The 13499-nt window shown below is 57.3% G+C and overlaps 2 protein-coding genes across 2 annotated transcripts; one reads left to right on the top strand and one right to left on the bottom strand.

Moving 5' to 3' along the window:
* Positions 1–1288: 1288 nt before the first annotated feature.
* Positions 1289–7072, bottom strand: HPD (4-hydroxyphenylpyruvate dioxygenase). Its single transcript, XM_075770108.1, has 14 exons — positions 6969–7072; positions 6715–6741; positions 5807–5869; positions 4893–4997; positions 4707–4749; positions 4533–4615; positions 4316–4405; positions 4086–4189; positions 3882–3959; positions 3554–3716; positions 3135–3206; positions 2605–2727; positions 2343–2459; positions 1289–2190 (listed from the first exon to the last, which is right to left on the bottom strand). Exons 1-14 carry the CDS (start codon positions 6969–6971, stop codon positions 2080–2082), a joined length of 1182 nt encoding a protein of 393 aa, XP_075626223.1. The 5' UTR covers positions 6972–7072; the 3' UTR covers positions 1289–2079.
* A 1091-nt stretch (positions 7073–8163) lies between these two features.
* On the top strand, positions 8164–11759 carry PSMD9 (proteasome 26S subunit, non-ATPase 9). Its single transcript, XM_075770105.1, has 6 exons — positions 8164–8351; positions 8475–8577; positions 9252–9445; positions 9917–10018; positions 10516–10604; positions 10961–11759. Exons 1-6 carry the CDS (start codon positions 8238–8240, stop codon positions 10986–10988), a joined length of 630 nt encoding a protein of 209 aa, XP_075626220.1. The 5' UTR covers positions 8164–8237; the 3' UTR covers positions 10989–11759.
* The last annotated feature ends 1740 nt before the right edge of the window (positions 11760–13499 follow it).

Genomic DNA, 13499 nt, shown 5'->3' with positions numbered 1-13499 from the left:
GGATGTGTCATGCTGTATATATTTGTTCATATTTTTGTGAATTGAATACTATGTACCATTGTATTATAGTAACTTTTATAAAGCAAACCGTAAATATACTGACTTTTCTTACAGAAAAATTATGTTGTGCTTAATGTATAGCCAGGGGAGCTTTTTGCTCTCAGGCCTGTGCTGGGAACCATGAGAGCTCAAGGAACCAGACCCAGAAAAAAAAAGCAGTTCAGAGAACTGATTTTCAGCAAAATTTACTGAAATTCTGGTGAGCAGGAAATTACTTTCAGCGACGTTGTATTACATTAAAGAAATACGCGAGTGATTTAAGTTTACAAACTTAAAGAAAATTAGTATTAAAAATCCTTCCAGCCCACGGTGCCGGCTGTCCCTAACCTGTCCAGCCTCAGGGGTGCTGCCTGGGCAGGCGAGGGGTCCCTGCTCTGGGTTTTTCTGAGTTTACATCTTTTTGGTTGTTTGGTTGGTTTTTTTAAACTTTATGGAGGCAAAAGCACAAAGCAAGGTGTTGGTGTTGCTGTTTTGGGGGATGCTATAAGGCTGTTGGGGCCGGAGGCTTTTTGGTTTCTTTCTTTTAAATCAATTTATTCAAATCTGAAATGAATTCTGTTACCTGTGCTTTACAGGAGGGGGGAGCCGGGTGAGCTGCTGAGGTTTGATGCGGATGAAAGCGCAGCCTGGAGCTGGCCACGTGCCCCCCACCGTCCCTTGCTGGGGGCTGCGGCTGCTGTGAACGCGGTGGTGGTCGAAGGGGCTTCTCTGAGCTTTAGAAAAAGAGGTACCCGGAGCAGAGACGAAGAGCGTGGCTGATGGAGGAGGAAATGGAAGAGACAGGAGGGAGCCTGGGCTGTAGGTGACCTCCCAGCTCAGTTCTCAGCTTCTGTAGCCGGCCACGGCGGCTGTGAAGGGATGGGGCTGCAGGACAGCAAACCTCGCAGGGCTGGCGCGGGGCAGAAGGCAGCAGGGTGCCCGGATGGGGCAGGGGTTGGGGCTGGTGGAAGGACTCGTGTCCGAGGAACCCGTCCTGAGCTGAGGGCTTGGGCTTTGGCTGCTCGGGGTTGGAGCGGCTTCACTGCTGGGAAACTTGGGGAGCAGCGGTGGGTGCACTGGGGCGTTGGAGGGCAGATGTGCAACAGCGGGGAAATCTCTGGGCAGTGGGGACCCTGAGATGTTCCTCAGCGGTCTGCAGGCTCCTCGGGGAGCGTTTGATCTGCAGCCACAGCAAATGTGGGGCAGAGGGGCTCCAGCCCTGACACGTTAACTCACCAGGCACTCAAGCTGTGACAGAAAAGGGTTTTATTATGCCAGTGGGGCAAGTCCCCTTGCAAAGGACAGTGACAACACCAGAGCAATTCCCAGAGGGGACTTTGCACGCGCAGCCGGGATCTGAGCCAAGGAATCGCTGTCGATGCCAGCAATTACTTCTTAAAACACGGGAGAAAGCCCAACCCTTCATTAATTCAGGAATTTACAGGTATTCGAGAAAGACGGCGTTGCCTTGGGAAGGCTGAAATCTGTAAATTCGATTAAGTCTCATTCCAGAATGTTGTAGCTACCCTAAAACCCTGTGTTTAATCTCAGCAAATTCAAATTCAAGATTGAGCCTAAAAGCAATTAAAATAAAATCTTACAAAATGAGATGCCCAGTGAGCCAAACGCCTCCATACTTTCCTCTCCCAGCTTCCCATACAGCTAAAATGAACAGAAAACTTTGGATAGACTAAATTTAAGGACTCCCAGTTGTTTCTTCTGTCTTTCTCTGTAGCTGGGTGTCTTTGGCACATGCCTTAAATCTGCCCTTTATTAAAAATTCGATGGTTTGGATCAGATTAAACTGCTTTTTAAGAGCGTGTTTGCTATTTCCCACGCTCCCTCTCCCAAGAAGTCACCAGAGGGCAGCGCCAGGGCTGGGTCGGGATAGGTGTTGAGTCCTTTTACATCTCCAACTTGGCAGCAGCTTCCCTGCATTTATGACACTTAGATCTGGGCTATTTACCAAAACATTGGCCATTTCCCGGTTCGTTTGTGAATCAGCTCGTTAGGGGCGAGGACGGCGTTTTCTGCCATCCTCTAGATGCGCTTGGTCTCCCCGTTGGGCTCCAGGATGGTCAGGTTTCCTCTCGCGTCTTGATCCATTTCTATTGCTTCAAACAGAGACTTGAAGTTCCCGGCACCGAAGCCCTGCGGAGATGACAACGTTACAGACCGCGGGGATGGGCAGCGGGTCCGTCAGCTCGGAAGCGGCTGGGAAAGAGCAGCACCGAGAGCCGGCTGGGTGATGGTACTTGATGGCCCCGAGGTCTCGAAGATCATCATGAAATCCTCAAACCAACCTGGTGGTTATGCCGCTGGATGACCTCCAGAAAGACCGTGGGTCTGTCTTGAACTGGTTTGGTGAAGATCTGGAGCAAGTAGCCTTTCTCATCAAAATCCACCAGGATTTTCAGTTCCTGGAGAAAAGAAACAGGGCGAAAGCTCGAAGACTCACAGGGGAGCAAGGGGATCCCTCTGCATCACCCTCATCCCTGCAAAACACTCTGGGGACCCGGTCCAGCCCCGGGCAAATGTTTTCCCTCTCAGGCCTGCCCGACTCACCGCCAGCTTGTCGATGTTCTCCTTCACTTTGATTTTGGCAGTTTTCAGCCTCTCCCGCAGCATCTGGTAGTAGCTGGACGGCACGTCCATGAACTGCATCCCCCGCTGCTTCAGGTTGGTGATCTGCAAGGCAGGAGAGACCTCGGCGTGCGTCAGGCTCGGGGCTCCTTTGTGGAGCGGTTTGTGCCGGCAGGATGGCCCAGGACGGATGGCGTCGGGAGGCGGAGTGATGCTTCCCCGTGACATTGGCCAACCTCGTGCATGGGGACCTGTCCCACCCTCTCGCTTTGGGCACCAGGAACGGGAGGGCCCATGGTGTCCTCTCCAAGGCAATGCAGAGAGTTGGCCACCGTGCAAGGACGCTTCATCCCACCCTGGCCCCCCCAATACCTCGGGAGGCTCTTTGGTCTGGAGGAGAGCCCAAACCCAAGTAATATTCCACCACCGCCCTGTGACGAGGACCGTGCCCGACGGGACGGGGCGGAGGGGGAGCGGTGCTGGGGCAGGGAGCTGCCCGGGGCTGCACTCACCGCCGAGATGATGTCAGAGGTGTTCAGTGCGATGTGCTGGACTCCGGCCCCTCCGTAATAGTCGATATATTCCTACAGGGAAAAAAATGTCACCGTGTTAGTGACAGCGCAGCTACGGCATGCGAAGGGCTGGGCATGGGCTCAAAAACATGAAAAAAAAAAACCCAGCTCAGGGACGCCATGAACTGAAAAGACGCTATTGGTGAGATCGGGGTAAACCAGCTCCGTCCCGGCGGCTCCCCCAGGGTCTGGCAGCCCTTGGCAGACCCGAGCAGAGCCAGGGCTGCTTTCCGGCAGCCACCTTAGCACAGCACATCTGTGCTGGCTCCGAATCGCTGATCCCTCGGTCCCTTCTCCTTCACCAAAGCCCCACTTGAGGTGGTGACAGCCTGAAAGATCAACCACCGCCATCTGCTCACCTGAATCTGGGATTTCTTCTTGCCGAGCGCCGGCTCGTTGATGGGCATCTTAATGGTCTCTTCGTAGTTGGTGACCACAATGGAGCGCAGGGCGCTGAACTCGGTGTGCAGCTGCTTGTCGTCCACTGACCAGAAGCGGTGGAAGAGCAGGTTCTTCTGGTACCTGCCCAGGCCACAAAGGGCACGATCAAGTCCCTCGCTCCATCCCCGCACTAACGAAGATCTGCTCTGGCTTAATTAGCCTCAGCCGCAACCGTTGGAAGCGGTGAGAGGAGCAGAATGGTTCTGCTGCTCCTTCCCACCTCCCACCAGCCCTCCCCACTCTTACCAGTCTGCCACTGGGACCATCTGGAGGTCAGGCTGGTTCCCCACGACGTGGTCGACGAAGTTGAGCTTGGTGCTCGGTCTGCGGGGGGGAAGGCGGAGGTGGCTCTCAGCTGGGCTCCAGGGCACCCCACAGCGCGGGGGGCTCCAGGGCAAGGCGCTGGGGACCCGTCCGGCTCCTCGGTGGGACCCTCTGGAAAGTACTCACAACTTTGGCAGCAGGGGGTCCTTGAAGAGGGGCGGGTGGTACCCGGGTAGGAAGAGGCCCTTGTAGTTGAGCTTTTCTATCAAGGTGTGGGTGGTGTCACCATACTGCGAGAGCGGGGAAAGCGTTTGCACGGTGGCCCTGTTCTTTCAGGGACCTCCCGGGTCCAGCCTGCTCCCACAGACCCTGCTCCGGCGCAGGGGCTCAGCCTCCGCAGCTGCCCTGCCGCTTACCGTCTGGATCACCGCGAACTTCACCTTCCCAAATTTGTCCTCCTCCACCCAGGGCTCCTTCACCACCACGGCTCCGCGCTCCTTGGCTTTCTGGGCAGAAGGAGAGACACCCCCTCATCCGCAGCTCCCCCGGGGCTGGGGGGAGACATCCCCAGCCCTTCCCTGCTCCCCTTGTGCTTCAGGGGGCCGGGCAGGAGGGACCAGGGGGGCTGCCTACCTGCACGATGAAGTCACAGTCCTCCACTTCGAAGGCGATGTCCTTCACCCCATCACCGTGCTTCACCAGGTGCTCCCCCATCTCTGCTCGGAGCGAGAGCAGCCGCGGGTATGAGCAGAGCTGCTTCGCTTCACCGCGGCCGTTTCCCACTCCATCCCACCCCACGGCACCTACCCTCGTTCCCCGGGTTGAGAACAGACGAGAGAACAAACACGATCTGGCGAGGAAGAGGAGGACAGGTGAGGGATGGAGACGTGGCCACAGCCGCAGGCACGGCGTCTAACGCCGCAGATGGGTTTTGTCTTCCCCCGACCTCCGCCCCAGCGGTGGCACCCCTGCAAGGTGCCTCAGCCCCCTTACCTTGTCCTGCTTGATGGCGTGCGAGACCACCTCCCTGCTGCCGGTCTCCAGCCCCCGGTAGGCCAGCTCCTCGAACCCCATCTTGTTGCAGTAGTAGGACGCAGCCTGCGGGCACGCGAGAGCCACCCCGGGTGAAGCTGCGGTGTCGGCAGCCCCCCGTCCCCACGGGGCTCCCCCCGGCCGGGGCAGCACCAGCAGCCCACTGGGAACGGTCACCACGGTGTGTGCACGTCACGCGTGTGCACGTTTGTGCGTGTGCAGGGAGCAGCTGGGCTTTTCTGCTTCCCTCCGGCAGCCCGGGAGGAGCAAGCGAAGGCAAGGAAGGGCCCGCATTGGGGCAAAACCCCCAAATTCAGTGGGAAGCACCGCTCCAGAGCCCTCCCGTGCCCGCTGCTCCCGGGGGGCAGGCAGGGCGCAGGGTCGGTGCACGGCCATGGCAGCAGGGAGCTGGCACCAAGGGGGAAACGTTTCTGCCTGTCCCCTGTTCACCTGCCGGGCTGCGCGAAAAGCAGCTCAGGTTCGAAGCAGAGGGATTTTTAACTCGCCAGCGGCCTTTTAGCAGCAGGCGATGGCTAGCTGCTGCCACGCCGCCTTATTGCCCTGCAGGCTGGTGACCACGGCTCGAGCCCTGCCACGTGTGCCCGTCTGCATTTTCCGGGCCCCTCCCGCACACACCCCCGGGCAGCCGCCTCTCGCCTTGCGCAAGGACCCCCAAGGTCGTCGGCCGAGGCCGTGCCGATGGGCACAGGCACTGAGCCAGGGACGGGCTTTGGGATGCTGACACGGCCCCAACCCCGTGGGCTGCCGGGACGAACCGCTCCCCCCCCCCGGCAGCCAATAACCAGAGAGTCCGCCCTGTCCCGGCGCGGCGGGCGCCCACCATTGCACGTGCCCAGCCGGCCGCAGCCTCTCACCTGCTTGGCATTGCCGACCCAGAAGGTGATGGAGTGGAAATGGATGAAGCGGCCTCGAAGGGGCTAAAGGGAAGGGAAAACCAGGGCTGAAAGGCACCGCCGCAGCCTGTCCCGCAGCGCTGCTCATCTCCGGAGCAGGGAGAAGCAGCGGCCACAACCCTGCCGATGCATCTCCTGCCGATGCATCTCCTGCAAATGGATCTCCTGCCAATGCATCTCCTGCCAATGCATCCAAATTAACCGGGTAAAACCCCAGCTGCTGCCCCAAACCAGCGATTTTTCCAAAGTGCTTTACAGCCAGTTCCCGCAGGATCCTGCTCTGCGGGGCTGACGGTGCAAAGCCCTGGCTCGCCTGGGGCTGGGTCAGTCCTGGTGCTCCCGGTGCTCCCGGTGAGCGGCCCCCGCAGCGGGCTGCCCACCCCTGAACCTTGCTGCGTTAAAGATTAATTCTCCCCCGAAACGCTCTTACACAACAGGACAAATCCCCCTTCGCTCTGTTCCCCGCCGCTGTCTAACCCGCGGCGTCAGGCACCCGGCCGCGATGTGCACCAGTGGTGCGGAAAGCACGTTACAGGGGAGAAAGGTGGCGAATAGGTGCAGCATTTGGAAAGAAATGTTGCAACAAAAGAGGATTCTGCTCAGGCATCGGAGCTGGCCGAGAAATACCCATCGTCTCCTGTTTGTCGCTCTCCTCCCAAAGCAGAAAGGAAAACGAAATGAAAAAAATTCCATTATTAACATTGATTTACAACGAGGAACTGTGTCTTGTGTGGCTCAGCCAGGGAACGGTTTTACTTCTGATTTTACCAAGTAATCAAGGAGTAAGGAATGAATATAATTTGCATTAACACGGCTGATGTTTGACACCAGGCAACGGGGCAGGACCGCGGACACAAAACGGCTCTTACCTTTTCTCCCTTGTCTGTGTAAGACGTCTAAAAGAGAGAATCAGAAAAGAGAGATGTTAGCGGTTCAGGGAGGGACCTCAGCCCCCCGAGAGCTCGAATCCAAAGGTCGAACAGCTCTTCCACACGACTTCCAGCACAGTTGCCGAGAAGTCCGAATTCGAGCAGAGACTAAACCCGGTAAAGCTCCTGAGACGTCCTGTGCCATCGAGCCCCGGCCATTTCATTTAATTTAATTCCCATCCGCTGCCCCTCACCATTTTTGTGACCTGGCGATGTGACAGCGGCAGAGAGAGCGGGGCTCCGCGAGGGCATTTAATATAGCGGCAGGACAGGGGGGGAGGCTCCTCCTCGGCTCCACCTTCTCCCACCCCCAAATGGAAGCCTTTGCAGCCCAGAGACGTGTTTGGTTTGGGCTGGGAGCTGCCAGCAGCGGCCGGCGGGTGCCTTGCCAGGGCCACGGGGTCACTTGTGCTCCTGGCTGCGGCACAGCACGGTTAAACGCGGCGGGTCACGAGCGTGCTGAGCGTGCGAAGCCCCGCGGCGTGGGAGCCCGCTAACCCCACAGCAAAGCCTCCGCAGCCCCACGCGTGCTGCGCCCACGGTGGGGTGATGCAAGCGCAGCATCACGCCCCCCCCAGCCCGCCCCTGGGGACGTTCACCCCTTCGCAGGGACGTGTCCGTCCTGCGCCCACCGGCCTTCCCAGCCAGCCTCCAGCTGGGACGATTCGGCCGCGTGCGAGCTGCCGCCGCGCACATGGCGGGCGGGCCTGGGGCCACGCAGTGCCGCCTTCGGCTCCGGTGAGCCCAGCGCCGCGGGGGTCCGCAAAACGTGGGAGCAGCAGGAGGAGGGGACGGGCGGCAGCCCTGCCGGGGGGAACACCAACGCGCGCGCCCCACAGCCGGGAGCGGTGGTGAGATGAGCGCGGGGCGCCCGGGCGAGTGCCAGCGTCGCGGGGGTCTGGTGGCGGGACCGCGTCCCTTGGTGCCGCACGCCCCGGGAGGGGCAACTGCTGGCGAGGGGGCGGCGGCGGGGACGGGGTCACCTCACGGCACCCATCACAGCCGTATAACCCGGCGACAGCGACGCCGCTGGGCCACCGCATGTCACCGTCAGAGCCGTACAGCCGCTGCGTCACCCCGCGTCACCCCGCGTCACCCCGCGTCACCCCGCGTCACCCCCGGCCCCATCCGGCCTGCCTAGCGCCACGCGCCGCCACCGCCCGGGGGCGCCCCGCTGGCCCCGCCCCCGCCCCGCTGGCCCCGCCCCCGCCCCGCTGGCCCCGCCCCTGCCCTGTTGGCCCCGCCCCCTCCCCGCTGACCCCGCCCCCTCCCCGCTGACCCCGCCCCCTCCCCGCTGACCCCGCCCCCTCCCCGCTGACCCCGCCCCCTCCCCGCTGACCCCGCCCCCGCTGGCCCCGCCCAACGAGCGGTGCTCCCTCTTCCGGCCCCGCCCCGTCGCTGGTGACGCCATTTGTCCGCTCCCGGCAGCCGTGGCGGCCGTTGCGTCGCGGCCCGTAGCGGCCATGGCGCAGCCCGGCGGGAGCCGCCCCGTCACCATCAGCGACGTGCAGCGGCTGGTGCAGAGGAAGGACGAGATCGAGGCGCAGATCAAGGCCTGCTACGAGCTGCTGGAGGGCGTCAGTGCGGCGGGGCGGGACGGGACGGGACGGGCGGGGGGCGGCGGCGGCGGCGGTGGTGGTGGTGGCGGCGGCGGGGCGCGGGGCCGGCTCGCAGCCCCACGGCCGCCTCTTCCCTCGCAGCAAAAGGGCGTGGGGATGAACGAGCCGCTGGTTGACGCCGAGGGCTTTCCCCGTGACGACATCGACCTCTACCAAGTGCGCACCGCCCGGCACAACATCATCTGTGAGTGAGGGCAGGCTCCCCCCGGTAGGAACCGGGGCCGGCAGCCGTGGCGGTGTGCGAGGCCTCCGGGCCGCTGCTGGGGGGGTCGGGAGCGCCGTGTCGCCCCGGCTGTTCGGTGCAGCTCTTCCCAAACGGGAAGGCGGGGTTGCTCTCGGATCGGTTTGGCTCGGCTCGGGTCGGGTTAGGCAGTAAAACGCTTTTTTTGTCCGCCCGTTGGTGCAGCGGCGTTGAAATTCTGCTGCTGCGGAGCCGTTTGGGGTTATGAAATACAGCAAAACGTCTTGCTGGTGTTTGTAAACTTTGAGTAAAAAATAGCTTGGCGTTTATTTCTGCCCAGGCTTACCCGTGCCCTGTCTTTGGGGGTGGCTTTTGCTTCGCGTACGTAACAGTGTGGGACTTGATGGGAAAAACCCTTCAGCTGCTCAACGATTTCTCGGTCCTTGTGGGTCTCCGCGCCCCGCTCGTGCGTTTACTGAAACTTCTAGGGTGGCTTTTTCTGCGTCTAGTTCCTACCGATAAACATCTGCATCGGCCCCCAGCAGATACGCTGGCAGAAGCTGAAATCCAAGACACCCAGAATTTAATTTTCTGTGTGGTCGCAGAGGGGAGCGTGTGCTGAGAGAGAACCCTTCGAGGTAACTCTGCTACCTGAGCGCTAATGGTGTCACCCGCAGGTTTGCAGAACGACCACAAGGCCCTGATGAAGCAGGTGGAGGAAGCTCTTCACCAGCTGCACGCCCGGGAGAAGGAGAAGCACGCCAGGGACGAGGCGGAGGCGTTGGCGGAGGCGATGAGCCAGAACCGGAGCCTTCCGCAGGCTTTTGCCAAAGTCAACGCGGTGACTCCAGGATCTCCTGCAAGTCTCTCAGTAAGTTGGTGGGGTCTCGCAGCCCGTGGGGAAGGACCTCTCCGCACCCGGGGAGAAAACATGGCGGATGGCATTCTCTGTGTCTCGTTAATAAGCAGGAAAAAGTTGGGGGTTTGATTAGGGTTCTCCCCAACCCCTCGCCTTTTTTTCGTGTCACACTGGGTTGTCCTGGGAATAGACTGGTTGCTGTATGGGAATGAGATGAGCGCTCTCTTCTCGGCTCTATCGCCACACCACGCAGCTCCTGCAAGGCCTCGCTGACCAATTCCAGCCTCAGTATTTCCCTTCCCATAAAGCAGGAGAGCAGAATGAGTACTTACTCACGGGTGTTATGTCGTTCAGTTGCCTGAATGGTGAGAAGAGTAGTGTCACAGCACACCTCTCCCCATGTGGCTGGCTGAAGGGTGATGTTCCCGCGATGTTACCTGTCTGGAGAAGGCAGATGCTCATCACTCTTCTATTTCTGACCAGGGGCTTCAGGTCGATGATGAGATTGTGGAGTTTGGTTCTGTCAATGTAAACAACTTCCAGAACCTGCAGAATATCGCCACGGTGGTGCAGCACAGCGAAGGGGTGAGCTCATTTCTGTAACTGCGTTCTCTTGCCTGTCTCTGTTAGCCGCAGCTTTTTCTACGGAACTTAGATCTCTGGGATCATCATTTCCACGCCAGAATGTGTGAGATTGAGTGTGTGTTGCTGTAGCCATGTCCTCTCGCAGCATTGAGCTAACTTGTGCTGGACAGAGGAGAGTTATGAGGTGTGTGCTGTGTCATGTTGCCTGTTCTGCCCGGGGACGCCCTGCAGCAGCAGGCTGCGTTGCTGTGCCACCCTCGTGGACTGGCCAAAGAAGCTGCCACAGCCATTGAGTGTTTAATAGCAGAAGTGAAAGATCGCCTGGAGATGTCTCCCCACCAAACGCTCTCTTTCAGATCTAGCTGCAGGGATGGGAATGGGCCTCCCCTGGGCCTGATGTCCGTCTGGTGCTTCAGCAAAAGAAGGAAGTACAGAGCCGACTTGGTGAAGGAAAGTTGCCATCTCTTTTTCTTTTCTTTTTTTTTCCTCCCTCTCAGAGACCCCTGAGTGTGACTGTGATCCGCAGCGGCAGAAAAGTGCACGTGGGGCTGACTCCGAAGCGCTGGGCTGGGAAGGGCCTCTTGGGGTAAGCTGCTGTTTCACGTACCGGAACGGATGAGGCTTTCACCCAGCTCAGAGCCTGTTTCCTGCAGCCAGGCCAGCTCTGTGCTTTGCTCTCTGTGTGTGTTGCTGCCAGCTCCGATTGACTTCATCGGCGGGTACCAGCTGAGAGCTGGACGCTGACAGCTTTGCACAGTGATATGGGGGGAAAAGTTGTATCAAACAGGAGAACAGGGAGGAAGATCTCGGTGGGTAGTTTGTCTGGCAGAGGAAACCAATGGAGAAGAGTTTGTGGTGGGTCTGATTGATGCTATGTCAGATCTTCTATGCTTGTTTGAGAACTGAGACTTTAACATTTCCTTCTATCCTCTTCTTTTTCAGCTGTAATATCATTCCCTTGCAAAGATGACCATTGCTTGGAAAACAATAAAGCTGAAGCTTGTGCCTGCTTTCTGGACTCTGATTTGAAAACTTCCCTAGGCATTTTTACTGAAACGGATGTTTCAGAGGCTGGGATCTCTGCGTGCCAGACTCGGGGAGTCTGAAGAGGTTCTGATAGAGTAAGGTCTGACTAATTCAGAGTTGCCCTGGTTCGTCAGGAGTAACTTGTGGAGTTGCAAGATGTGGCTTTTCCTTTCTTACACCTTGCGTAAGTTTGGTATGAGGTTATAGAGACCCAAACTTTGCTTCATACAGCCTAAAGAGCATTAAATGCTCTTATTTGGTGATAACAGAGCATCCCCCCCAACAATTCCTCACTGAACATCTTGTAATATATGCTAAAAAGTCCCGGAGCACTTTTTGGTGTCTATAATAGTAGATCACAGTCAAAAAATAGGCAAGTTTGATACTTTATCTTCCCTGTGTTGCCACAACTCCTGGAATCACTCAACATGATGAAAGAATTTTTGTAACGCTTAATTATTTTAAGTTAACGAGATAAGGAATAGGGGTGTTAATTCTACTTTGCTTTACCTCTGGTATTTTATATGGTCATGGTAAAAGTACTCCTGACTTGATGACTTTTTTTATTTTGTTTTGGTTTTTATTTGCAGTAGTTGGGTTTGGGGTGTATAAACTGTTGAAGGGGGATTTCTGGGATGACTGGTTTGTTGTAAGCTTGTTTCCAGTTGAACTTCAAAGTACTCTCCCAAAACAATAAAAGTGAGTAACGCCTCTCTCCGTTCTTGTAGAAGTTACTATTTTGGGCGGTAATTGTGGGCCGGGTTGGGTGGGTTGAAAGCAGATCTGCACAGACACAAAATCATGACTCCTTCACCTTCCAGAGCTGAAGCCCAGGTAAGGCACGAGCGCTTCGTAAGCAGGTTGCGACGTAAGTAACACATCACACACAATGAGCAATTTTGTTGTTATTATTAACCAGACCTGAAATAAACTGAAAAAGCAGACTAAACCCAGACTTTTGAGTCACTCATCTGTGTTAAATTGAGTAGGCTTATCCTTTTGCTAGTTGAAGTGTGTGTGTTTCAGCATATAATCCAACAGAGCTCCTTGCTCGGTGATTCCTGCAGACCACGGCGCTACGGAGGAGCCGTTACTGCAGCAGCCCATGGCAGCGTTCCTTGGATGAGAGTGTACCTACATAATCCCCATCAAACGCAGTCTCGCCCTGGCCTTCCAAGTAATTTTAAAAGGGCTGAGTCATGGCACCGTTTTGCTCCGTCTCTTTTTCTTGCAGAGTAACAGCACGGAAGGTGTTCTGGGCCCCTCTGGCACCCGCATCCTGCCTCGCTGGACCAGAGCGGTTCTGAGGCTAAGCCTGCGTTGCTGGCCTTCACCAGGCGCTGTGGCCATGAGGCCCCGGTATCTCCTGAATCCCCGGTGAAATCCCATGGGAAAGCAGTGCGCTGTCCCTGGCTGTAGGCATGAGTACCCCGTGGGGGTGTTCTGAGGGAGGGCTGGGCCTGTGTGTGGGACCACAGCGTCAAACAATTTTTAAATGCACGCGTCAGGTTTGGGAGCCTTGGTTGGTTGGGGGTTTTTTTGGGGTTTGGGTTTTTTTTTTTTTTCAAAAGCAGGGTCTTGTAGGTGCTGCTGCAGTTTCTAAACATGTGAGTGTACCCATGTCCACAAACTGCTGCTCTTTTGTCCCGATAAACCAGAATGTAGGTGTGAGTATGTGGATAAATTGGGTGTCAGCTGGCAGCTGAAATGCCAGGCTGTCCCGGAGCTGGCCTTGGCCCTGTATACATGGGAAATGTCTGGTATCCAGCTGTGGCTGGCTCTTCCCCCAGCTCCAGATGAATCTGGGTGTAGGTACCAGTCCAGGAGAAGAAAAGCTCACGGGACGCATCCTTCCAGGCCTTCGCATTTGTGCCTCCTGGGATGAAATGATCTAGAACACGCCAGCTTTCTGCACTGCTCCTGAAATGAGGTTAGGGGGTCAGTCCAGCCCCCCTGCCAGGTACCCCCTGCTCTCGGGGAGTTCCTTTCCTTTTCGGCGCAGAGAGTGTCTGCACGCTTCGGGTGGCTCTTAGCTCTGCGAGGCTTTTGTAGAAGAGCATCCCCAAACTTTGCCCCAACTGCTGCGTCCCCAGTTGCGTGTCCTGACTAGAATGGGTTGAATTATCCCGAGGAGTGTAATAAACACAGAGTATGTTGCAAAACCTGCTGTGGGTAGGTAAGGTTTGAGCTTCTTCCTTAGACCGTGCTCAGACCTCTGCTATGGGACCAGCATAGAAGAGGAGCTGCTCTGTCAGAACAAACAGGATTTTTGTGCTGGAGAGCAGAGATGATTTCTGCTATCCAGTATCATCAGGGAGCATGGATGAGGTGATGTCGGCTGGGAAGAAAAGCATTGCGAACGTGCTTGCTGTGCAGGGGCGGATGCACCTAGCAGAGATGGGGCTTAAGGGCCAAATCCCTGCTCCTGAAGCCATAAAACTCCCCCGATTCGAAG

This window comes from Balearica regulorum, chromosome 17 (genome assembly GCF_011004875.1).
Source record: "Balearica regulorum gibbericeps isolate bBalReg1 chromosome 17, bBalReg1.pri, whole genome shotgun sequence".
Classification (NCBI taxonomy): domain Eukaryota; kingdom Metazoa; phylum Chordata; class Aves; order Gruiformes; family Gruidae; genus Balearica; species Balearica regulorum.
Note: the sequence above shows the minus strand (reverse complement) of the source record. Positions and strands in the feature narration are given on the sequence as shown.

Coding starts and splice junctions, on each gene's coding strand:
- HPD (XM_075770108.1), bottom strand. Junction 4,616..4,706: donor TCTCAACCCGGGGAACGAGG/GTAGGTGCCGTG, acceptor CGCTCCGAGCAG/AGATGGGGGAGCACCTGGTG. Junction 2,191..2,342: donor TCCAGCGGCATAACCACCAG/GTTGGTTTGAGG, acceptor TCATCTCCGCAG/GGCTTCGGTGCCGGGAACTT.
- PSMD9 (XM_075770105.1), top strand. CDS start 8,238: ATGGCGCAGCCCGGCGGGAGCCGCCCCGTCACCATCAGCGACGTGCAG. Junction 8,352..8,474: donor GCTACGAGCTGCTGGAGGGC/GTCAGTGCGGCG, acceptor CTTCCCTCGCAG/CAAAAGGGCGTGGGGATGAA. Junction 8,578..9,251: donor CGCCCGGCACAACATCATCT/GTGAGTGAGGGC, acceptor TGTCACCCGCAG/GTTTGCAGAACGACCACAAG.